At 47.0% G+C, this 25,247-nt stretch overlaps 1 protein-coding gene across 1 annotated transcript in view; it reads right to left on the minus strand.

Moving 5' to 3' along the window:
• TGM6 (transglutaminase 6) overlaps positions 1-25,247 on the minus strand; it is an 88,650-nt gene that overhangs the window by 36,722 nt on the left and 26,681 nt on the right. Inside the window, exons 2-5 of the mRNA XM_006881669.1 lie at positions 3,998-4,171; positions 3,124-3,366; positions 2,087-2,205; positions 898-1,026 (exon numbers count right to left, since the gene is read on the minus strand). Of these exons, the coding sequence (XP_006881731.1) occupies positions 898-1,026; positions 2,087-2,205; positions 3,124-3,366; positions 3,998-4,171 (665 nt within the window). The remainder of the gene's footprint in view (positions 1-897; positions 1,027-2,086; positions 2,206-3,123; positions 3,367-3,997; positions 4,172-25,247) is intronic.

Here is a 25,247-nt window from a genome sequence, read left to right on the forward strand (position 1 = left end):
TTATCCACTCTATGGCCTGTAATGCTCTATGGTTTGGATTGGCTGCTGCTTGTAGTGATGTCTCTTTCAACACGACCCCTGTAAGCTCTTGAAAAATTAAGAGCATCAAATACAAGAAAGGTATCTTTCTCCATTTTTGAGTCCTAGATACCCACCCATAACCTTGAACCTTGGCTGTGGCCTCCATTAGGGTTAGGGTTAGGGTTAGGGTTAGGGGCATGATAGATTAACTACAGCACTTCTCCAGAGCCAGATATATGTCCTCTCCCCTTGAATCTGGGCTCCCCTCCCCTTTAGCTGCTTTGATCAGGGGCTCTGGTGGCAGGAATGTGGCCAGTAACCAAGTCCAGGCCTTCCGAGCCTGAGCTCACGTCTCCTCTATTGATGGTCACACTTGCTACTGTGTGAGAAGTCTGACTACCTTGGAGACTGCCATGCTGGGAGGAAGCCCAAGCTAATTGCATAGAGAAGCTACATGGAAATGAAGAGAAAATGCTTGCTCCAATGACCTCAACGTGGGTGTCATTCATGACTACCCTCTTGGATATCCTAGTTTTTTCAGAGTATGTGACACGGAAGAGAATTAAGGGTCCAGGAACAGCCAAAACTAAGGTCTCTGATATATACGGTCCTGATCAGACCATCCTGGGAATCTGCAGCTGTTCAGTCCCCAGTCAAAACATCTCGGAGCAAACACAAGCCATTCTTAAGGTACCCTGCTCAAGTTCCTGGCCTACAGTCTTGTAAACGTAATGAGTGTTTGTTTTATGCCTCTGAGTTTTGGAGCAGGTTGCCCTGTAGCAATGGAGAATCAGAATGAGGGTGCTTTGGGGGGGGGAATGACAGTGTGGTATTTTTCTGGGAGAGAACATGCAGGGCCAGCAGAGGACAACTCACCATGGCACTGATCACTCTGGTGACGTAGATGGGGTCATGGCGGCGGGACACGTCAGTGGCTGGGTCGTCCTGATGACTGGGATTTCGGTCCAAAATGGAGAGGCAGATGTCCAGGATGTCTTCCTCAAACTGCCTTCCAGAAAGACTATGCTTAGTGGCCAGTGCCTCGCCCATGTTGCCAGACTCCCCAACATCCCTCAACTGGTCACTTGCATCAATATGCAGAGTTCACCCTAATCCTACCTTTAAAGATATTCTGGAACATTAGCAAATCTCAGAAAACCCTCCTCTGTCACTTGGAGACCAAAAGCTTAGCCTGAGCCATGCCTTCCTCTGGTTCTAGAACCTTCCATGGCTCTCCATCACTCACAGGACAGCCACCAAGACTCTCGAGCTGTATCTACCTCATCGATATGCTCCTTTGATCTATTTAATGTTTTAAAATATGTTTGAATTAGTTTGTTGGTTTTTTGCTTTGGTTTTTTGTTGTTTTTTTTTTAAACCACTGGGATATTTTTTTACATAAAAATGTGTTGTGACCTCTGAATATTTGGAAGCTCAAGGAACTGGGCACTGAACAATGGTCACCCCTTACTCAGACCCTAACTTTCAATATAGCATCTCTGTTAAGCCCCTAAACTCCATATGGTAATTTCCTGGACTTCTGGGCACTCCTTACATTGCTCTGCCTGATATTGTTAGAGGTTTGACTTCCTTCCCCTCTGGTTCCTGAACTCCAGCAGACAGGACGCTGTTACAGAATCTCAGATGTTTCCATACTTCCCATCTCCACACTGCTGCGGCTCCTGTTCCCTCCGTCCAGATTCTGCCCAACTTCAGAGACCTGACTCTCAAGGTCGATTCCCAGACCAGCAGCAACAGCATCACCTGAGAGCTTGTGAGCCATGCAAGGTCTCAGCCCTGCCCCCGACCTACAGAAACTCTGGGAGTGGAGCCCAGCACCCTTGTTAATGGACTCTCTGTGGGATTCTCAGGTAAGCTTTTATCCTTCCAAGGCAGAATGGAACTATCCGGTTTCCTTTAATAGACAAATAAATGGATGAATGGACTGGCACCAGAAGCCAGCCCTGCTTGTCCCTGTTTGGTGGGAAGTGAGCAGACAGAGGCTCCCTAGGATGACTGACCGCCCCACTGAGCCTGCACCCGTGTGGCCTGTTCCCCTGGAGACCTGCCCGTAGTTCCAGCCCTGGGCTTGGATGTGCTTCTCCACGCCTCGGAAGATGACACCGCTGTCGTTGAGCACATACTCCTGTCGTTCCTCTTCTGAAGCCAGAAACACATCGTCCTCTGAAAGGCAGGCATCAGGCCCAATGTGGGCAGGGGATCTGGACGTGGTGGCCTGGGGAAGGGGCTGCCATATTGGGGGTCTGGGGCGGGACGGTGCCCAGGGGCTGACGGGGTGGAAGAGAACACCATGGAGTGTTCTTTTCCTCAGGCAAGGACCAACCCCAGTCCAACCCAGAATTTTAGGCATCCTAATACCTTTGGGTGACCTGCTTTGATTCCAAAAGCAGCCTGTATTACTTAAATATTAATAAGAAGATTCCCTATTAGTAATAGGATCCTGCTTATTCTTTCCAATGTAATTGGTACTTTTTAGACAATTCTGTTGTTGTTATTAAATCAGAACTGACTCATCGCTTACCCTCTGATGATTTTTTAAGAGGCTGTAAATCTCATGGGAGGAGACTGCCCATCTTTCTCCCACGGAGCAGCTGATGGATTCAAACCTCCTGCTTTGGGGTTGGCAGCACAACTCCTTACCCACTAGACTGCCAGAGCTCCCTTTAAAATACACTCAAGGTGTGAATTTTCACCATAATCTTGGGAGGCAGGCACTGTTATTAGTCCCATTTTGCAGAAAGCAGAGCTATGTCTACTTCAGGGTCTGTCTGATTTCATTATGCAGGTTCTTACTCACTCTAAGCTCTATCCCTCCCTGGCCACCTGGTACCCTCACTGCCTACTGACTTCGGCACATGGATTCCAGCCTTCCTCCCTCTGACCTGGTCTTTTGTTACACCTGTTGTATGGTCCTTTGCCCAGTCTTCCAACTCCCTCGGTCTGGCTCTTGTCCAGCTATCGGCATTCACCTCCTTGACCTTTAACTTACTTCCCTGACCTCCTTTGGTTTCCCCCCAAAGCATGCCTGTTTCCTCAAACAGCTCTCAGGAACATCCCTGACTCCTGGGCAGCATCTCCTACCTGGGCACCATGGGTTGAAAAGGAGAATAAACTCCCCCAGCTTCTTGTTGTTTTGCTTGCGGCGGGAGGAAGGCCTGGCACTCAGCCGGTAGTGGCCAATGACAGCGTTTGGGGGGCTGATGAGGCTGACAGTCATGGTGGTCTCTGTCTGAATCTCCTGCACTGCGGTCCAGGCAGGGTCCTCCCCCGGCTCCAATGTCTGGAACACAGCTTTGGTGCCGAGGTCCTCAGAAGCCTGGGGACCTGGAGCAAAAGGAAGGGGCTCAGATTTGAGGTACAGCCCTCCCACAGGGACTTTTATATCCAGTATTTGAGCCAGAGTACTGACGAGCAACAATGTCAGTCTGGAGACTAAGGTGCACCTGATCCAGGCCATGGTCTTCACAATTACTTGCTATGCATCAGAGAGATGGACAATGACTAGGAATGATAGAAGGAGAATTTATGCCTTTGCACTGTGGTACTGGAGAAGAATATTGAATGGACTGCTAGGAGAACAAACAAGTTCATCCTAGAGAGGGTGAAACCAGGATGCTCCTTGGAGTCAAGAATTCTGAAGCTTTGTCTGATATACTTTGGGCATGTTGCAAGGAGGGACCAGTCCTTGAAGAGGGATGTCATGCTTGGGAGGGTGGAGAGGAAGACCCTCGATGAGATTTATTGACTCAGTGACTGGGGTAATGGAGGTGGGTTTGTTAGACACAATGAGGTTGGCTCTGGCTAGAGCAGGGTTCAGAGCTGTTGTACAGAGGGTCTTTGATGGCACCTAACAACAGCAATCTGAGTCAGACGAGAGATGCAGGATATTGGACACAGGACCACAAATAAGCCCGTCCCAGCGCTGGCCATCAGGGAGGGCTGTGAGGGCGAGTACCTGTCTCCACTGTCATGATGAGGGTCTCCTCAGAGTCCAGGGCTCGGCTGAAAAACACTGTCATCTCGAACGGCTGGCCCCTGCGGGCTACCAGAATGGGGCCAGGGAACTCGTGTGTGTGGTGGGCGGTGCCATTCTTCTGCCGCTGCCAGTCCACCTTGGTAATTCTTATGCCTGGGAGGAAAAGAAAAAGATGAAGCCACTTCATTAAAATTTATCTCCATCATTGCTGTACCTGCCAGCTATTTGCCTCATTCAAGCAATCACTCGCTCATTCTGTCACGACGGATCACATGGACTCTCATTGCCAGGCTGATGGCCTATCAGTGGACAGGACAGAGGTGGTCATGTCTTCGACACAGCATGGCGAGCTCGGGTGGAGCAACGGTCAAAGGCATAATCACTGGGCTCAGTCATCCTGGGTTCTAATCCTCAGCCATCTCATAAATGATGCTTCACTAGAGGGGTTCCAGCTTGCCTCTGTGAAGGACGGGAATAATAAGAATACGCTCTAGGGCAACAACAGTATGTGATTTAGAGCTCTGTGAACACAGGACACATTCTATCCAGACATGCAGGGGTGAGAGATGCTAAGTGGGTGGGTCTGTAAATGACTCATTATTTCCACACACGCCATCAGGGAAAACACACTGAGGGGAAGGCGAGACCAGAGGAGCTGACCAGCTCTGGGGGCGACAAGGAGAAGGTTGTGCTGAAGCTGAGTCTCAAACTCAAGAGGTGGACAGCACATCTGACCTGGATTCTAAAATCCTTCAGCTTGAGGGTCATTCACTCAGTAACACGAGTGGAGCCTGATTATGTCAGGCATTTTATTTTGTCAGATGTGGCAAACCTGTGGATCTGAGAAATACACACTAGTCCTGCACTTGAATAACCTTAAACTGTTGTTGTATACTGTTGAGTTGGAATCAACCCATAGCTCACCGTGTGGTGGGTATTCAGGGGCAGTTAATCGCACGGGAGGAGATTGCCCACCCTTCTCTGGTGGAGCAGCTGGTCTGGCCTCGAACAGCCTGCCTTCAGAACTGCAGTGCAGCTTCTTGCCACAAGGTTACCGGAGCTCCCTAACCTCAAATTTAGCTTTGAAAATTTCTACAAGGACACAGCTTTGGGGGCTCCAGGAGGAATCATGGCAGGAGATGTGGGGAGAACTTGCTGACTTGTGAACTCTGAGAGAAAGCTGAAGTGTGTGTGGGGGTGATGAGTTGGAGGGGTGGGTACAGGTCTGTTCCCCTCTGTCACTCCTCTTGAGGTAACCACTCCACTGCCAATTCCAACTCCTCGTGACCCTCCATTGAATTTCTGAGGCCGTAAATTTTTACAGGAGGAGACTGCTCACCATTCTCTCACAGAGTGGCTGGTAGGTTTGAACCACTGACCCTTGGGTTAACAGCCAAGACATGTTATGCGTTACATCATCGGGACTCCTGCTTGAGCTTCATTGGCCATTTTACTGTTACTTGACCTGGCCAGGAGCACCCATTTCTGGGGCTTTTGCACAGATGACTCATATCTTGCCCCCTCACTTCCTCCAGGCCACCTTGGACTGAGGTTTCCCCTGACCAGTCTTTCTTTCTTAAACTCTTAAATACTATTCAACCATCACTGCTGTCTCCTTCCCAGTTTCCCCATCACTCTTAGTACAAGCTAGTGCTGTACAGAAGCAGAGATGAGTCCTGTCCAACTTGTGAGTTTTGGCGTGAAAGAATGATTGTTGTTTTCAACCGCGGACTGCCAAAAGAACAAACAAATCTGTTTTGGAGAAAGTACAACCACTGTGTTCCTCAGAGGCGGAGATGGGGAAGTTCACTATTGGTGACACATATTTTGAGCGTGTTGTCAGGTGGGACCAGACCTTGGACAAAGATGTGCTGGGAGAGGTGGAGGGTCAGAGAAGGAGGGGAAGAGCCTCAGCAGGGTGGATTGGCACAGTGGGCCGGAGCACGGCAGAGATTTTGAGGACGGAACAAGGCTCGCAGGGTTGCTGTGAGTCATAGTCGACTCAATGGCACCTAAAAATATTATCAAATGTAGTTATGTAACAATTGATAACACAGAGGGAGCCCCAGTAACTAGGACTGACTTATCTAAAAGCCCGGTGAGTCTGTGACTCAAACTTAGATTTAATTAGCATCTGTCCATGTGACTTATTCATCATGTTGCAATCGTGGCTGTCAATTCATACTTGTTAAACTTCGCAACATGAAACTCTAGTGTCTGGGCAAAAACTCAGGATCTTTCTTCAATGGGAAGAGCTCTAGTGACTTCGTGGTAGGAAGTTGTGTGGTTCACCTGAGGTCACGCGTTTCGAATCCACGAGCTGCTCTGTAGGAGGAGGATGGCCAGTCTCCTCCCATGCAATTTACTGCCTCGGAGACGTGCTGGGGAGTCAGCTATGAGTCAGTTCTGACTTGATGGTAACCAACAACTCCAATGATAATAAAGGAGCTCTGATAGTGTTGCTCACACAGGGAGTTGCACTACTATACTAACCCAGAACTCTGGAAGTTCAAATCCACCAGTAGACTAAAGATGGACAATCTTCTCTTGAGAAATTTATGGCTTTTATCATCCCACTGGAGGGTCAGTGATGAGTCAGTTCTAACTAGATAACAATGAGTTTTGTCTTCAACAATACCCTTCAGTTTGGTGTTGTTATGTGCCGTCAAGTCACTTATGACTCATAGTGACCTTATGTACAATAGCCCTGAGACCTGCTCTATCCTGTGTCAACTTTACTGTCTCTGACACACCTACCCTCAATTACCCCAGTCACTGAATCAATCCATCTCACTGAGGGTCTTCCTCTCCTGCACTGTCCCTCCACCCTCCCAAACATGATGTCCCTCTCCAAGGACGGATCCCTCCTTGCGACAAGTCCAAAATATATCAGACAAAGCCTCAGGATCCTTGACTCCAAGGAGCAGCCTGGTTTCACCCTCTTTAGGACAAACCTATTTGTTCTCCTGGCAGTCCATGGTATATTCAACACTCTTCTCCAGCACCGCAGCTCAAAGGCATCAATTATCCTTCTATCATTCGTAGTCATTGTCCAGTTCTCTGATGCATACCAAGTGATTGTGAAGACTATGGCTTGGATCAGGTACACCTTAAGTCTCCAGACTGACATCATTGCTTTTCAGTACTCTGGCTAGGTCCCTGAAAGCCGACTTCCTCAATGCAATTGGTCTTTTGATTTCCTGGTTGCTGGGACCAAAAGAGTTGATTGTGGAACCAAGCAAACTAAAGCTGTTAATAATCTCAATCTCTTCACCATCTATCATAATGCTGTCAATTGGCCCAGGGGTAAGAATCTTTGCTTTCTTGATGTTGAGCTTCAATCCATATCGAAGGCTGCAGTCCTTGACTTTCTGCAGCAAGCACTTCAGGTCCTCCTCAGTTTCAGGAAGCAAGGTTGTATCTGCATAATGCAGGTTGTTGATGAGTCTTCCTCCAATCCTGATGCCACATTCCTCCTCATAGAGCCCAGTCTCCTGGATGATCTATTCTGTAGCATATAGATTGAAAAGGTATGGAGATAGGCCACACCCCTGGCGTACACCCTTCCTGATTTTACAAACTGCAAACCCTAAGTCAGAGACTGAGCAGGACAGGCCCACATGGTATGGAAGGTAACCCCCCTCCAACTATGATAATAAGAACTGCAAGATGAATAACAAACACATTACAGTATGTCTCATGAGTCAGACACTTCTCTTGCAGCTTTGTACTTATGAAGCCATTAAATCTTTATAACCAGCTCTTGAAGCAAATACTATTATCCCTCCCATTTTACAGATAAGGGATCTGCGGTCAGAGAGATTAAGCAACTTGACCAAGGTCACGCAGCTAGTAATAGTGATATGGGATGCTATTAATCGTGATACCAGGAATCTGTGCTCTCTGCCTTCCTCATGACCATGTGTTGAGACCAGGGATGGCCAAATCACATGTAGTCAGAGATGTGGAATGGAGAAAACACAGGCTTTGGATGCAGACAAATTGGAGCTTTAATCTCAAGTCTGCCATGCTATCATGTCACCTTGGGCAAGTCTTTTAATTTCTGAGACTCAGTGCCCTAATCTAAAAAAAAAAAAAATTGAGCTAGACCATAGAAATTCCATATGGTCCAGCTATTTCACTCCTTGGAAAACACTCTGAAAAAATTAGGACTGAGACACAAAGGAGATTTGTACACTAATGTTCATAGCAGTGTTATTCATCACTGCATGAACATTGAAACAGCCCAAATGTCCAACCACAATAGAATGCACTGAGAAATTGTGGCACATTCATACAATGGAATACTATACAGCACTCAGGAGTAATGATTTAAAAAATTACTACATAACTTGGGAGAGATTGGAGAGCATTATACTCAGTGAACAAACTCAGTCCCAGAAAGACAAATACTCTTTGAGACTGTTATTGTAGCAATAGATGACTAGTAAAACATGTATGAGGATCCAAGGGAGGAGGGGAGGGACAGAGGGGTGAGGATGGGCAAGGGGGTAATCATAGGGTCATACAATTTGATGGACGCGGGGAGAGATGGGTAAAGGAAATGGGAAAGATCTGGCCAGGATCTGGAAAAGACAATAATAGAGTGCATAGTTCAGTGTTGATTAATTTTATAAAATACACTGAATTGGAATGATTGTATGAAACACAATGTGAATGAAGGATAATGTGAAACACAATGTATACAAACTTTGCAAGCAAACCAATATAAAATAAAAAATGAAAGAAACATTAAAAATTGTAATGTTGTTATGTGCCGTCAAGTCATTTGCGACTCATAACGACCCTATGCACAACAGCCCTAAACCCTGCTCTATCCTGCACCAACCGCACTGCCTCCGACACACCCATCCCGATTACCTCAGTCACTGAATCAATCCATCTCATAGAGGGTCCTCCCCTCCTGCCCCGTCCCTCCACCCTCCCAAGCATGATGTCCCTCTCCAAGGACCCGTCCCTCCTGGCAACATGTCCAAAGTATGTCAGGCGAAGCCCCAGAATCCTTGCCTCCAAGGAGTAGCTTGGTTTAATCCTCTCCAAGATGAATCTGTTTGTTTTCCTGGCAGTCCATGGTACATTCAGTACTCTTCTCCAGCACCACAGCTCAAAGGCATCAACTCTCCTTCTGTCCTCCCTAGTCTTATCCAACTCTCTGATGCATAACAAGCGATTGCAAAGACCGTGGCCTGTATCAGGCACACCTTAGTCTCCAGAGAGACACCGTTGCTCCTGAGTAATGCAAGTAAAAAAAATGGAGCTAATAGTACCTACATCACAGGCTTCTTGGGAAGACTGAACCCAAAGCTTATCCATATGTGAAATCCAAGGGGCGACTCACTGGCATTTGGCCTATTCCTACTAGTAGTGACCCTCTGTTGAGTTTCCTAGACTGTTAATCTCAATGGAGTTATGTTAATCAATAGTAATTGATGTTATAAAACCAAATGTCTATAGATGATCATAAGGAAAAAACCAGTTATTGTTGTTATGTGCCGTTGAATCACTTGCGACTCATAGAGACCCCATGTAAAATAGCCCTGAAACCTGCTCTTTCCTGAGCCAGCTACTTATTGTCTCTGGCACACCTACCCCCATTATCTCCGTCACTGAATCGATTCATCTCATCTAGGGTCTTCCTCCGTTGCACTGTCCCTCCACCCCACCAAGCATGATGTCCCTCTCCAAGGACTAGTTTCTCATTGCAACAAGCCCAAGTATGTCAGACAGAGCTTTAGAATTCTTGCCTCCAAAGGGCAGCCTGGTTTCACCCTCCCCAGGATGAACCTGTTTGTTCTCCTAGCAGTCCATAGTGTATATTCAATACTCTTCTGTGACACCATAGTTCAAAGACATTGTTGTTGTTGTTATGTGCCGTCGAATTGCTTGTGACTCAAAGCGACCCTTTGTACAACAGCCCTAAACTCTGCTCTGTCCTGTGCCAATCACACTGTTTCCAATACACCCATCCCGATTACAGTCACTGAATCAATCCACCTCATAGAGGGCCTTCCCCTCCTGCGCTTGCCCTCCACCCTCCCAAGCACGATGTCCCTCTCCAAGGACCAGTCTCTCCTTATAAAATGTCCAAAGTATGTTAGTTGGAACCTCAGAATCCTTGCCTCCAAGGAGCTTCCCGGTTTAACCCTCTCCAGGATAAATCTCTTTGTTTTCTTGGCAGTCCATGGTACCCTCAGTACCCTTCTCCAGCACTACAGCTCAAAGGCATCAATTCTCCTTCTATTCTCCTTAGTCATTGTCCGACTCTCTGATGCATAATAAGTGAAAGCGAAGACCATGGCCTTTATCAGATGCACCTTCAAAGACATATGATTTGCAAATTTTCACTCAAAAATTATGAAAGAAAAAAAACTTAATGGGAGAAGATTACCCATCTTTCTCCTACAGATTCACTGGTGGATTTGAACTGCTCAAGATACTTGGCTTCTTACAGCACGCTACTAACTTCACCACTAGAGGTCCTGGTCCATTACAAGTCCTGGTGATCCTATGAAAAACAGTCAGAAACCTTGCCCTAGCCTGTGTCATCCTCACAGTCTCCACCATGCTCAAGGCCATTGTCACAGTCACTGGGCCAATCCGTCTTTGTTGATGATCTTTCTTCTCTTTCTCTCATTCTTTACTTTCCCCAGCAGGCCAGGTCAAAGGACTGAACCCCCTGACCACACGCCCAAAATGTGAGATGAGGTTCACCATCCTTGCTGCTAAGGAGAAGCCTGGTATGGCTGTTGGCACAAAATAGGAAATCACGCAAACGTTATTTTCTTCCATCACTTTGCAGTAGATAGGAGTCACATCTCCATGTTGTTGTTTATGTGTCGTTGAGGCTCTGAATCCTGCATTATCCTGAACCAATCTCATTGTCTCCAATACACCTACTCCCGTTACCCTAGTCGCTGAATCAACCCAATTCATCCAAGATCTTCCTCTTCTGTGCTGTCCCTCCACCCTTCCAAGCATGATGTTCTTTTTCAAGGACTGGTTCCTGGCTACATGCCTAAAGTATGTGAGATGGAGCTTCAGAATCCTTGTCTCCAAGGCGCAGCCTGATTTCACCATCTCTATCCCTTTCCCCTGTTTACCCTGTGTCTCTTCACTGTGACCAAGGACAGGGGTCCCTGTCCTCTGCACCGCCTGGAGACTCTGAGGTTGTTGTTTTGTGCTGTTGAGTCAGAATCAACCCATAAATGAGTCTCCAGTGGGTTTTCAGAGACAGTAAAATCACACAGGAGAAGATTGACCTTCCTCCTGTAGAGCAACTGGTGGATTTGAACCACGTGCCTTTGGGATTGCAGCACGGCTTCTTACTACTAGGCCACCAGAGTTCCCTACGGATCCTAGGGAGGGTCAAATAATTACTTCTTTCCTTCTCTTGTTCATTGTTGAGATGGAACTGGTCCCACTGTCATCCTTCACCGCCCTATAGTGTTTGTGAACTAAATGCAGGTCACTGTTGAGTGAAGACATGGCCACACTACTCCTGCGGAACAGGGTTGCATTTCATGACCCTTTAATGTTCTTCTCTTTCCCTAAGGATAAGACTTAACTGCTCAACCTGATTCTTGAGACTCTACAATGTGGTTTGATCTACTTTCTAGTCTGTTTTGGTCACCTCTTCCTTCTCAAGTAGATATGACCTTCACATCAGAGGCCTTCCCAGAACTTTGTCCCCATCAAGCCACTCCACCAGATGCGCCACCATTATCAACAAGGCCACCCCTTACAGTATCCAGGGCCCCTCGGAGATGACATGAACATGCCTGACATTCCCAGCCACCCCCAGAACCTTCTGGGCCCCAGCCTAGAGTGGCTGGAGAAACTACGAACGTCTTTGAGGATGGGGCCCTCAGTAGCCCCCAATAAAAGCCTACAGAAAGGTGGTAAGGGGGCACCTTAAGAGGAAAGGAATGGGGCTCCTAAGTGCTTGCTTTTTGAAGTTTATTATTACTAAAAGTTAGGGATTGTTGTTGTTGTCATTTTTAAGAAAACAAAATAGTGTTGACATATTTAATAGGGAGTTGCACTGCTAAGCCGAAGGGGATGCCTCTCTGACGGTTCGAATCCACCAGTGGCTCACTCAGAATGATGGGCAGTCTCCTCCCCTGACATTGACAGTTTCCAAAAACCCTCTGGAAGATCAGTTTGAGTCAGTTCCCACTGGACAGCAATGAGTTAAGCCTTACTGCCAACATCACATTTTCACTCTGGTTTCCTCTTTGAATTCCGAACAATAAATTCAACAAGCTTCTTGAAGTTTTCATCTATTGATCTCCTTGCCCAGAGCAGAATTTCTGATTTCTTCACTCACCCCATCTTTTCCCTCCCCCTGTCTTGTACATCTCAGTAAACAGCACCCCATGTCCCCTTCTGGTCAAGACAAAACCCAAGGATCTTGCTTGATATTTCTTTGCCGTCATGTCCCTTAGCTAATCTGTCATCAAGTCCAAATGGCAGCACCTCTAAGATCTACGTTGAATTCATCTACATTTCCCCATCTGCAGCTCTGCACCCTCAGGCAAGCTACCGACAGCTCTCTCTAGACGACAGCAGCCTCAAATGTGTTTCTACTCAAGAGTCCAAACTGGAGCTATTGTCTTAATACTCAGGGCTGTGAATCATGAAAAAGGCTAGTTTAAGCTTGGTTGAGAATGGAATCCCTAGCCTGGCTTTGACAGTTGGTAATAGTGACGGGATATTGTTGTTGTTGTTGTGTACCATTGAGTTGGAATTGAACCATAGCTGACACTCCAGTGGATTTTCAAGAGACAGGAAATTGCATGGGAGGAGATTGTCAATCCTTCTCCCGTGGGGTAGCTGGTGGATTTGAACCACACGACTATATGAGTACAAATTAACCAGTTGAAACCTCATGTCCCAAACAGGGGAATCCTTCAACTCCTGCATATGATATTCTTGTTAGACACTGTTCAGTTGATTTCAACTCACAAAGACCTCCACACAACAGAACAAATCTTCGCCCAGGCCTGCGCCAGCTTCACAGTTGTTGCTGTGCTTGAATCCATTGTCACAGCATGTCAATGTCAATCCATTCCATCGAGAATCTTCCCTTGTGTTGACCTTCAACCAAGGCTGATGCCCTTCTCTAGGGACTGGTCCCTCCCAATAACAAGTCTAAAGTATCTGAGGCAAAGTCTCAGGCTCCTCACGTCTAAGGCTTAGTCTGATTGTCCTTCTTTCCACGCAGATTTGTTTGTTGTTCTGGCAGTTCACGGTGTATTCTGTGTTTTTCACCAGGGTCATATTTATCATCCAGCTTTTGCATACAACATGAGGTGGTTTGAATACCATTAGCCCGGCACATCCTGCTCTGCAAAGTGACATCTTTGTAAGGTCTTTGTCGACAGTTCGCTCCAGGGCAGTATGTCACTTGAGTTCTTGATTGCTGATTCTCTGGGCATTAACTGTGGATCCAAGTAAAAGGAAAGATTTGACAAGTTAACTCTTTATCTTTATTATTATTTTTCTTTTTAGTTCCAATTGTAAGGATTTTTGTTGTATTTATTTTGAGGTGTAATCCGTAAGAAAGACGGACAATGATTAGAGATGATAGGAGAATTGATGCCTTTGAGCTGTGGTGTTGGAGAAGAGTGTTGAATATAACACAGACTGCTAGAACAACAAACAGGTTCATCCTAGAGAGGGCGAAACCAGGATGCTCCTTGGAGGCAAGGATTCTGAAGCTTTGTCTGACTTACTTTGGATATGTTGCAAGGAGGGACCAGTCCTGGAGAGGGACATCATGCTTGGGAGGATGGAGGGACGGCGCAAGAGAGGAAGACCCTGGATGAGATGGATCGATTCACTGATTGGGGTAATGGGGATAGGTGTGTCAGAGACAATAAGGATGGCTCAGGATAGAACAGGTTTCAGGGCTATTGAACATAGGGTCGCTGTGAGTCACAAGTGACTCAATGGCACAAAACAACAACAACAATAAAAACAATCCATCGTGGACTGTAGTATTTGATCTTTATCAGTAAGTGCTTCTTGGTTTTTTGTCTGTTTTCAGCAAGTAAGGTTGTGTCATCTGTCGATCATAGGTTAATGAGTCTTTCTCCAGTCCTGAGCCACATTCTTCCTTTCACAGCCCAGCTTCTCAGATCACTTGCTCAGCATATAAATGGAACAGGTATGGTGATAGGATATAACCCTGATGTACTCTTTTTCTTGATTTTAAACAACAGAATGTTACCTTGTTCTGTTCAAATGGTTGCCTCTTGTCCTATTATAGGACATTCTATAGAATAGAATGAAATGTTTGGAATTCCACTGTTGACATTATCCATAATTTGTTATGATTTACACAGTAAAATGCCTTTGCACAATCAATAAAGCACAAATCTTTTTCCTGGCATTCTCTGCTTTCAGCCAAGATCCATTTGACTTTAACAACATCCCTTGTTCACATTCTCTTCTGAATCAAGCTTGAATTTCTGGAACTTCCATGCTCAACTGTGAGGTTCAACCATTTCTGGAGGTTTCGCTTGATCAACCCCAGCTGGAAAGGCAGTGCCAGGGAATTTTGTCATTGGACTTGCGAGTTATCATGGAAAGCCTTTGCACTGAGTTAGCGCCAGAAATAGGCTGTTAAGCCCAAAACTCTGTGCTCAGGTGACCTCTAGTTGGGATGTAAACACAGGCAGGAGCCCCCATTTACCTTGCACATGGAACTGTCAAGCCTAATATTGCACTATTTATCTGACAGTACGTGAAGCAGAAAGCTATGCCACCAGTAAGTCAAATACCAGCAGGGTCATCCATGGTGGACAGGTTTCAGTGGCACTTACAGATTAAAACAGACTAGGAAGAAAGGCCCGGCGATCTAATTCCCAAAACTGGCCAATGAAAACCTTATGGATCACAACAAAACATTGCCAGACTGGCTTGTTTTAGACACATCATCAGAAAGATCAATCACTGGAGGAGGCCACTGTGCTAGGTGAAATAGAGGGACAGTGAGGGTATGGGAGAGCCTTGGGGAGCTGGATTGGCACAAGAGTCACCATGATGGATTCAGACATGATGATTGTGAGGATGGCGCAGGACTGGGCAGTGCTTTTCTCTGTGGGGTGAGAGGTCGCCGTGAGTCACAGCTGACTCGACGGCAGCTAACAGCAGTGATACTGACAGGAAAGGCCCTTTAGACATATGTCTTTCCATTTAATTGACATAGAAACTGAGACCCTGAGATGCAAAGAGAATGACTTCTTGCCTTGAGGACACATGGAGTCTGCAGCCCACGATTTCATGTTGCTCTTTCCCAAGCCACAACCTATTGGTGGGACAAGCCCAAACAGGATGCAATTGTGATTTTAGGGGGTGAATCAGGAGCAGTGGATGAAGTTATTAGGCGGTAATTACCCCAGCCTGACCTGCCCCAGGGCTATGTACAAAGGGGGGGGTCGGATTTAATGAGGGTTCCTGGACCCTGAGGCCTGGGTTCAAGGCCTGAGGAGTCAGTGTGGGTTTCCCTCTTTCCTTGCTAAACCTCAGACTCAGCTACTGCCACCCCCCTTGGAACTATATGCATCCACATCAGGACTGGGGCTGAGTCAGAACGGCTGTCATCTCATTATCCCCGAATCTCAGGGAGCTTCTCTCACAACTTCCGGCCCAGCCTCAGTTCTCAGAGGCAGAATTCTTGCCTTGCTCCCTCTCAAGGGCAGCTCTTCCGAAGGCCAGAGGTTAGAATGTTTTTTTCCGTCTGATGAACCACAATGCAAAAACTCATTGCTGTCGAGTTGGAATCAACTCCTAGCTGACCCTTCAGTGGGTTTCTGAGGCTGTAAATTGTAGATTCCCTGGCATAGTGTTAGCGGGGACCACAGCTGAGATCAGAGTCCAGACAGGACTGAACACCCTCTGCAAACAGAGAATTCCTCCCAGCCTCCCACCTGAGGGGATGCTGTGTCTGAACTTTGTTCTTAGTTTAAAGATTAAGCTTACCCATTGTTATGTTGGCAACACTTAAGTATAAGAAAAATATAGTCTCTGGAGATTGAACTTTTTTAGGATGATTGGCTTAAACAAAAGAAAAACCACAGCCAGACTAAGACGGGGCCTTTTCACAGTGCTAAACTGTGAGAGAACCTCGGCCTCAGCCTTCCCTCTTTTTCAGAATTCATTTTCCTGTGTCCCTGCTTTCTTTCTGCGTCTGGTTTACAACAGTAAATCACACAGGAGGAGATTTTTCTCTTTCTCCCTTGGAGCTGCTGGTGGATTTGAACCACCAAAAAAGGCACTACCACCTACAACCAGGAGAAGAGAAGATAGATGAATGGGACCTTCTAAGAATCAAATCCCTATGCACATCCAAAACCTTCTCCATCAGGGAAGCCACAGACGGGGAAAAAGTATTTGGTATTGATATATCAGATAAGGGACTTATATACAGAATTTATAAAATAGTTGAGCACCACAATAAGATAAAGGTAAATAATCCAATTGAAAAATGGGCACAGGATATGAACAGACACTTCACCAAAGAAGACATTCAGATGGCCAACAAGCACATGAAGAAATGTTCAAAATCGCTAGCTCTAAGAGAGATGCAAATCAAAGCATCTATGTGATATCATCTCACCCCAGTCGGAATAGCAAAATTTAACAGAACAACAAGCAACAAATGCTTGCGAGGTTGTGGAGAAAAAACTGGAACCCTTATTCACTGTTGGTGGGAGTGTAAAATTGTGCAACCACTGTGGAAGGCTGTGTGGTGCTTTCTCAAAAAGTTGCAAATAGAGATACCATTTGACCCAGCAACTCCACTACTGGGAATATACCACAAAGAGACCATAACTGACATCCAAGCAGATATATGTACACTCATGTTTATTGCAGCTTTGTTCACAATAGCAAGGCGTTGTAAACAACCTGAGTGCCCATCAGCAAATGAATGGATAGAGAAGCTGTGGTATATTCACACAATGGAATACTATGCTGCATTGAAAAACAAGGAACTCATGCAATATTATTCAAAATGGGTGACCCTGGAGGACATTATGCTGAGTGAAATATCTCAGTCACAAAAGGACAAATACTGCATGGTGCCATTGTTGTAAAACAGGACTGACCTTGGGGTTGGGAGGAGACTGAGAAAGATGGGTTCAATAATGTATACTGCATTGAAACTGATGGGGAAGAAAACTGTTTAAAAGGGATATGTGATTAGGTATTTTTGTCATGACAGGAGTCGAGAGAGAAAGCTACATGGTGGAGTGGACCTGAGGGGAGGGATTGTAAAACAATGAAAGAATTTTTCTTTTACTTTTCCAAGAGGGTAGTGTACTTGGGAGAGGAGAAAAGTGCAACAATGAATGAATGGAAATCCAAAATCTGTAAATTTTCATTGACATTAATAATAAATAAATAAAAGGCACTACCTTTGGGTGAGTGGTACAACTCCTTATGGAAGGGGCCACTATAATTTTTTTTTAAACTTCCTTTATTTGTCCCTATTCTGTCACCTGTTATCTTCACAAAGTACATCTTAGTTCCTTGATGGCTACCCCTTCTCTTCTGCAGTTTCTCTCCTGCCCCTTACAGGAGATTGCTGTCCTGGTCCCTGTGTGAGCTGCTCCTCTGATGCTGTAAATCATGCACACTGTCAACATCACCCTCCCCGGGTCTGGCATTAGTGGGATGCTGGTTTGGGATTCTGCCGGAGAAGTAACTATTCCTGTGATTATTGCTCAGTCCTGCCTTACCCCAGAGTCCTCAAAGTCCTTGTGGGGGTGGCAAGACTGGTGGGCACAGTTTAGGACATATTTGGGGCATGATGTTAGGAGAAGTTGGACCCTGAAAAATAGACATTGTGCTTGGAGGATCAGTGAAAGACGGGAAGACTTCCACGGGGTGGATTGACACAGTGACTGCAGCAATGGGCTCAAGTGCATCAGAGATGATGAGGATGGCACAGGACACGGCAGGGTCAGGCCCATTGGTCATAGGATCGCTCTGACAACAGGTATAGAGCAGCCAAAGGTGGGGAGATAGGGTCTCCTGGCATGGCTTCCAGATCCCCCGTGGAAAGAGACCAGATCTCATCTCCTCCATGTGCTCAGCTCAGATTCTTCTGAAATAAGGCCTCCTTCTCTAACCAGCATCAAGGATGTGCATTATGGCCATCTGTCTGTCTCTCTCCTGCCCTGACTCCTGGTGGTGTAAACAGTTAATGTGTTTGATCACGAATGGAAAGGTTAGAGCTTTGAGCCCATCAAGGTGCACCTCGGAAGAAAAGCCTGGCAATCTACTTCTGGAAAACTAGCCACTGAAAACCCGGTGGAACCTAGTTCTACTCTGACACTCAGGGGTTACTCTGAGGCAGTGTCGACTTGATGGCAAAGGGTTGAGGGTCTTTATTTTGTTTGGTTTTGTCTCCTCCACTGGACCGTGAGCTCGAGGAAGGTGAGGCTCAGGTCTTGCTCACTCAGGAATGCTGGAACCCCAGCTCATGGCCTAAGGCACCATCTGTACTCAGTGCATGTTACATGCTGGCTGAATGAATGAATGCACATCGCGGCCCTCGGCTGGGACCAGGACACACGTGCGGGGGGTGTTATGGATTGGTTTGTGCGCACTGCAACAATATGTGTTGGACACCTAACTTGTATGTCTATGGCTGTATCTCATTTAGGGAGCGCTGCTGGGTGGCCTGGTGTGTAGGGAGTTGAACTGTTAACCCAAACACTATGCCTCTTGAGTAGTGATTCAAACCCACCAGTGGCTCCAGAGCAGAAGGGTGGGCAATTCCCTCCCATGAAATTTACAGTCTCCAAAAGCCCTCTGGAGAGTCAGCCGAGAGTCAGTTCTGTCTCCACAGCAGGGAGTTTGAATTTTACGTTCCATTTGGAATGCGTGTTCAGTTATGTCAGTGAAGCAGGACAAGTATAAGGTCTGTAAGGTAGTTAATGTCTGACAAGAGATACAAAGAGCAGATTAGACAAGCTGAGATGAAGGAGAGAAGCAGGCCGCGTGAAGGTCACTCAGACACAGACAAGAAGGGCCTTCCTCTGGAGCGAATAGAGAAATGCCTCCTTTGGAGTTGGCATCCAATGCTTAGACTTCTTGTTGTTGTTAAGTGCCGTCTAGTCGTAGGCGACTCATAGTGACCCTATGAATGAAAGACCTGAACACTTGTGTAACTTTAATCCTTTCTCTAGGTTCAAAGGGTTTCCGGAGGGAAGCTATTTTGGAAATGGATGCCCCTCCTGCTTAGACTTATAGCCTCCTAAATTTTAAGAAAATAACTCACATTTGTAAAAGCCATCCTTTTTTGGTATTTCTGCTATAGCAGCACCAAGGCACTGTTGTTATTGCTGTTGTGTTCCATAGAGTTGGACTGACCTATAGCTGACCCTTCGGTGGGTTTTCAGAGGCAGTTAATCCCACCGGAGGAGATGACTCAGGCTTCCCCTGCAGGGCAGCTGGTGGCCTTCAGGACTGCAGTGCAGCTTCTTGCCACTAGGCCCCTCAGAGCTCCCTGTCAAGGCACTAAGATGGTGTAAAGGGGAGATGATGCTTCCCTGCTCCCCGGCTGGCCTCGAGGCTCTGAGCCCGCACCCCAGAAGCTGCCCACACCCCAGCCTCCACCCAGCTGTTCAAACATCCCCCTGCTGCCTGGCCTATCCCATAATCCCTCTCTAGCTGACGCATTACCAAACCAGTCCCTCCTTCCCTTCCTTCCTTCCTTCCTTCCACAAAGCCATGGGTCGGGGAGAAGGGCGTGTGTGAGCCTTGGATGCAAACAGGCCTGCCCGCCCCCTGACTCACTGTGTCACCAGGCATGTCGCGTCTCCCGCTGGGCCTGAATTCTCGGATCTGTTACGTGAATCTGGAGGACTCTCACATTTTGGATGGTTTGTGATTGGCTGCATCGAGTGCCTTGGCTGCCCCCCGCCCCTGCGCCTTGAGTGTGTTGTACAAAAATTGCAGTGTCCAGCCTTTTTGGTACTGGACAATGAGTGAGAATGACAGAAGAAGAATTGATGCCTTTGAGTTGTGGTGCTGGAGAAGAGCACTGGACATCGCATGGACGGCCAAAAGAACAAATAGATGTATCTGGAAAAAAATGCAGTCAGAGTGTTCCTTGGAGCCAAGGAGGGCGAAGCTTTACCGTTCATCCTTTGGACATGTAGGTAGGAGAGGCTATTCCTTGGAAAGGGACAACATGCTTGGAAAGATGGAGGGTTAGTGCGGGAGAGGAAGACCCCAGCAAGACGCATTAACATGGGGACTTCAGCAATAGGCGTGAATGTGTCAGAAATTGCGTGGCTGGCATAGAATAGGATGGGGTTCAGATTCGCTGTTTATAGGGTTGCTATGAGGCTCACTCAACTTGATGGCACACAACAACAACAACAACATGCAAAAGAAGGGAGAGGCCAAGTTTGGTCCTGGGACGCTGCTGGCTGACAGTTGATCAGAGGCTCCCAGGACGGAACAGGGGACACATTATCAGTCCTCTGACTCCTCATTCCTGCCATCCTGGGTGTGAGGCGTGAGCTCCCAGCTTTGACCTCGAGGCCCACGGGCCCTATTTGGGAAGAAGGGATGTATAATAGCATGGCTTCGTTCAGCTCTTCTCCCTTCACTTACTCTGACACCCCAAAACCTCACAGCTTCCCTCCAACCTTTTACTGCTCCCTTTTCCCCTCCCTCCTACCTTCCTCTCATTGTCTTTCTTTCCACGTGGCACAGTGATTTCAGGGGCAAACCCTTGAGGTCTTGGCCACTTGATGGCTGTGTGACCTCAGGTAAGTGGTTGTACATCTCTGAGCCCTGGTTTCCTGGTAAAGGTGGGGGATGACAGTACCTGCCTCCTGGAGAGGTGAGGACTAAATGAGGAGCACTTAGGACAGCACCTGGCATAGTGAATGTGAGTGCTCTTAATGGTGTTATTATCATTCATATTCGCATAAGACCTCTCGGCTGTCATGCCAGTGTTCCTCTAAATAACGCCGTGCTAGAAAGCTCTGGGGGGTTAGTGGTAAGAAATTGCGTTGCCACACCAAAGATACACAGTTCGAATCCACCAGCTGCTCTTTGGGAGAAGGATGGGCAACTCTTGTGTGATTTACCGCCTCTGAAAACCTGCTGCAGGGTCTGCTACTGGTTGATTCCACCTCGACGGTGCACAACAGCAACAGCAAAAAACCTCCTACAAGGGAGCTCTGGTGGCATAGTTTGTAGGACGTTGTGTGGCTAACCCAAAAGTAGTGCCTTTCTCGTGGTTCGAATCCACGCTGTTCCACAGGAAGAAGATGGGTGATCTTCTGCCAGGCAATTTACAGTCTCAGGAACCCAGTGAAGGGACAGCTAAGAGTGGGTTCTCACTCCACGGTACTGAGCTCAAGTGAGAAACCTTTGTGCCTCTCTGAGGTTCTTACTCCCTTCCCTGAAAATGGGCCCTAATAACATCTTCCTCAGAGGGTTTTGGGAGAAGTCAATGAAGTAATTGATTTTAAATAAGGTAATGATAAAATATATCACCTGAATAGGAAATTCTAGGAGTAAAAGGAGAAGCTATTCATAAACATGCTAGAATAAGACATTAAACCAAGGCGAGTTGTGTCCTTGCAGGCAAGGCATTTAACACAAGGCTGAGCCCACTGGGCTGGGTTCAATATCTAGGGTTTTATATCCTGACTAGTTCCCCAGTCCACCTCCAATTCTTACACACCATTGTCATTTCTTGCTACCCATCCCTGTTAACTCTCACTTGAACTTGCAGGGCACTAATACCTTCAGAACATGTTCAGCTCGTCTTTCTCAAGCCTTCACTTTTCTATGGAGAAATAGAAGTTTCAAGAAGGAGAAGGGGCTTTTCCTGACACACAGGCGTCAGCATGTCTTTGCTCTACAGCCACCAGGGCCACACGTGTTACCTTGGCTTTCAAGACCCTTCCCAGCCTGACCTTGTCTACCTCTCCCATCCCTGCCACCCTGGCTCCTCCCTCTCAGATCTCTCTTTTACCACCTGGCCCCATGTACCTGCTTAAGAAAGAGCCCTGTTTGAAAGAACAGTCTACGCACACAAGGTCGCCTCCAATCCACCTAACTTGTCATCACTGCTCCTTGTCTCTTCTCATCCCAGCTGGTCAACCAACTACTCTTGATGATATAAAAGAGCCAAATGACACTCCCTTCCCCAAATCTCTGTCCAAGTCTGGGGACGATACCTAGTGGACCAGAGCCCATGCAGCTTTGCTGAAGCAGCAACATTTGCCAGACGCTGGTGTAATTGGTTTTTAATGGGGCCCATTATGACCTGATCCTTAACATGCATCATGGTCATCTGACCTCCAGAGCCAAATGATTAACTGGGGAGTCGCCTGAGGCCTTCCTGGAGCCACGGCCTCATCTCCCTTTCCATCTGGGGCCTCTGGGAAGCTGCTTACTTCCCTCACTAGGAGATAGTGGCCCATCGAATTTGAGTCAAGATTCTGTACAGAGAATTCTATTCAACTTTTAAAACAGAGCTGCACTGTAATAATTAACAATGACAAATGGATAGGATTTCATTTGCCAATCATGATCAATGGCTAAGGAGCTATGCTGCCAACCTAAAGGCACTCGGTTCAAATCCACCAGCTGCTCTGTGAGAAAAAGATGGACAATATCCTTTTATGATTTACAGCCTTTGAAAACCAGTTATGAGTCAGTTGTGACTTTAGAGCCCACAACAATAACAATATCATGAAGATTCAGATTGAGGAGAATTCTGGGACCACATTCATTCATAGGCTCTGTAGGAAAACATTCTGGGATCAACTAGTGATGTCTGCCGTGGACAGCATGAGGAAGACAGAGGAGCAGTATTTCTGTTAACAGCAGAAGCAGCATACTTTCCACTCAGCACTGTTCCTTCATTCATTTACACATGCACAGAGAGTCTGCTATGCATGGCCTAGTGCTCCATCGAACAGATTTTCCCAAGAAGCCAGGGTACCTACGGTTCTAGGAAAAGGAATTCATTCTTACCAACAACCAGTTGACAGACATGATAAGTCCAACTCTGGCTTTTTATCAAGGAAGGCACGGAGGTTCAGAGAGAATAGTTATACGGAAATGTAGTAACAAACCTGAGCCCGACACCCTCTCCTTCGCACCAACCTCCCTCCAGAAGAACCCTTCCTTGGCAATTGAGCTTGTTTCTGTCGTGCTTAAGGCCGAAGATGCTTCGGAAAGCAGGGCCTGGCAGGTGAGTCTGTTAACACAGCTCTTAAAGGAAGCAAAGTCAGCCCCTCCTATATCAGAGCTCGCAGATGAAAAGCCACTTCGGTTCTCTGAATGGGTGATCGGTATTTTGGGGGGAGTTGGCCTTGGTGAGACCTGGTCCCTGTGGTCACCATCCCAAACACCGGAAGGACCCAGAATCCCACTATTGCTAAGAACTACCAGGGAAAAGGAAGTGAAATATGACAAGGGAGAGAAATCCAAGCATTTGAAAGTCAGAAAAGGAAACAAGAATTGACTCATACAATTATCACTGGGCACTGAACAATTGAAAAAGCAGGCGTAGAATCAGAAACACCCCTGAAGAACCTGTGCGTTCAGGACCTTGGCTTCCACTGGGTTGCTTTCATTAACACGTCACACCCCAGTCTCTGGCACATAGTAGGTTTAAAACAGGCTATTGTTAATAAACAGACAAGTTCCTGAGATGGAGGGATAGTTCACTGCTCCTTGTAATGGAACTGTGCGGGGCATATCCTCGTTAAAAAAAATCTGTTGTTTACAAGGTCTTCTTGTTGTTATGTGACATCAAGTCAACTACAAGTCATAGTGACCCTATGCACAATAGCTCTGAACTGTGCCCTATCCTGAGACAATCTCACTGTCTCTGACACACTTTACCCCCATTACTCCAGTTATTGTGTCAATCCGTCTCATCCAGGGTCTTCCTCTCCTGCACTGTTCTTCTACCCTCCCAAGCATGATGTCCCTCTCCAAAGATGGTCCCTCCTGGCTACATGCCCAAAGTATATGAGATGGATTCTCAAGACCCTTGAGACAGCTTGGTGTCACCCTCTCCAGGACAGACCTGTTAGTTCTCTTGACAGTCCATGGTATGTTCAGTATTCTTCTCTAGCACCACAACAAGGGATTAGCATGTTACTAATCTATCCACTAGGTCTATGAGGTTGTTTGTGTCATAAATCTCATTTAACAGAGGTAAATATTGAGGCAGCAGGAGCAAATCCTCTTGTTTAATGTCGTAGAACCATCATTCCCTCTGAGAGAGCTGCAATCTTGCCTTTCAGCACCATCCCTGGGAATTAGATAGTACAGCCTGTGGGATCTCATTCTCCTTCCTGCCTGCCCATAATTCTCAATGATACCCAGAAACATTTCCAATCTATGTCATGTGTTTGGCAGGAGAAGCTGTCAGTCCTTCTAACACCTCTCTCCATGCTCACCTCCTCCAGCCCAGTGGCAGGGGGAGTGTAGGGAAGGGTTTTCTTGGGCTCAAGAAGGGGTGCTCAAGTCTAGCTTCCTCTCCTGACTTGCTGACCAGGGGCCTCTCTTTATAGCCCCTTTCATCTCTAGGCCTTGCAGTTTCAAAGCCCTGACAGTCAATGATCAAAGCCTTGTTTGAAATGCAATGCCACCCCTTTCCCCAAAGCTCCTCTGAGGGCCCTCATGCCCCCGGGCGCTGCCCACTCACCTGCCATGCCCAGGCTGGACTCCGGGTTTCTTCAGCCCCGTGCACAGTGTGGGTGAGCAGGACGGAGTGGCCGAGCAGCCCGGAAGACCAGCATCAACAAGGAAAATCACGGGGCACTCCTAGCCAGGAAAGTCAGAATCCAAAAGAGGAGGCGTGGCCCTCCTCACCCTAGCGGTGACACCTGTGAGACACCTCATCACCCAGTAATTGCCTTGGTTTGCACCTAGAAGGTATCCAGCGTGGGCGTGGCTTTGGCAAAGAGGCCTTGGAAACACAGAGCTGGACTTTGGGGGAAACTGAGGCCCAGGGAACTCACAAGGCTGGCGAGAATCAAGGAAGATATATAGAAGAAGGGTGGGTAGGGTTCATGGCCAAACCCCATAACAATGCTCAAGTGAGAAAATGAGGCTCAGAGAGGGAACCTCCAGGTACAGGGCGACAAGCGGCAGAGCTGGGAGAGCGCACAGTCTCATGGTGTCCCCTGGAGGACTTAATCTTCCC

The sequence above is a fragment of the Elephantulus edwardii genome, unplaced genomic scaffold (assembly GCF_000299155.1).
Source record: "Elephantulus edwardii isolate Elephantulus edwardi_28Jun2011 unplaced genomic scaffold, EleEdw1.0 scaffold00015, whole genome shotgun sequence".
Classification (NCBI taxonomy): Eukaryota; Metazoa; Chordata; class Mammalia; order Macroscelidea; family Macroscelididae; genus Elephantulus; species Elephantulus edwardii.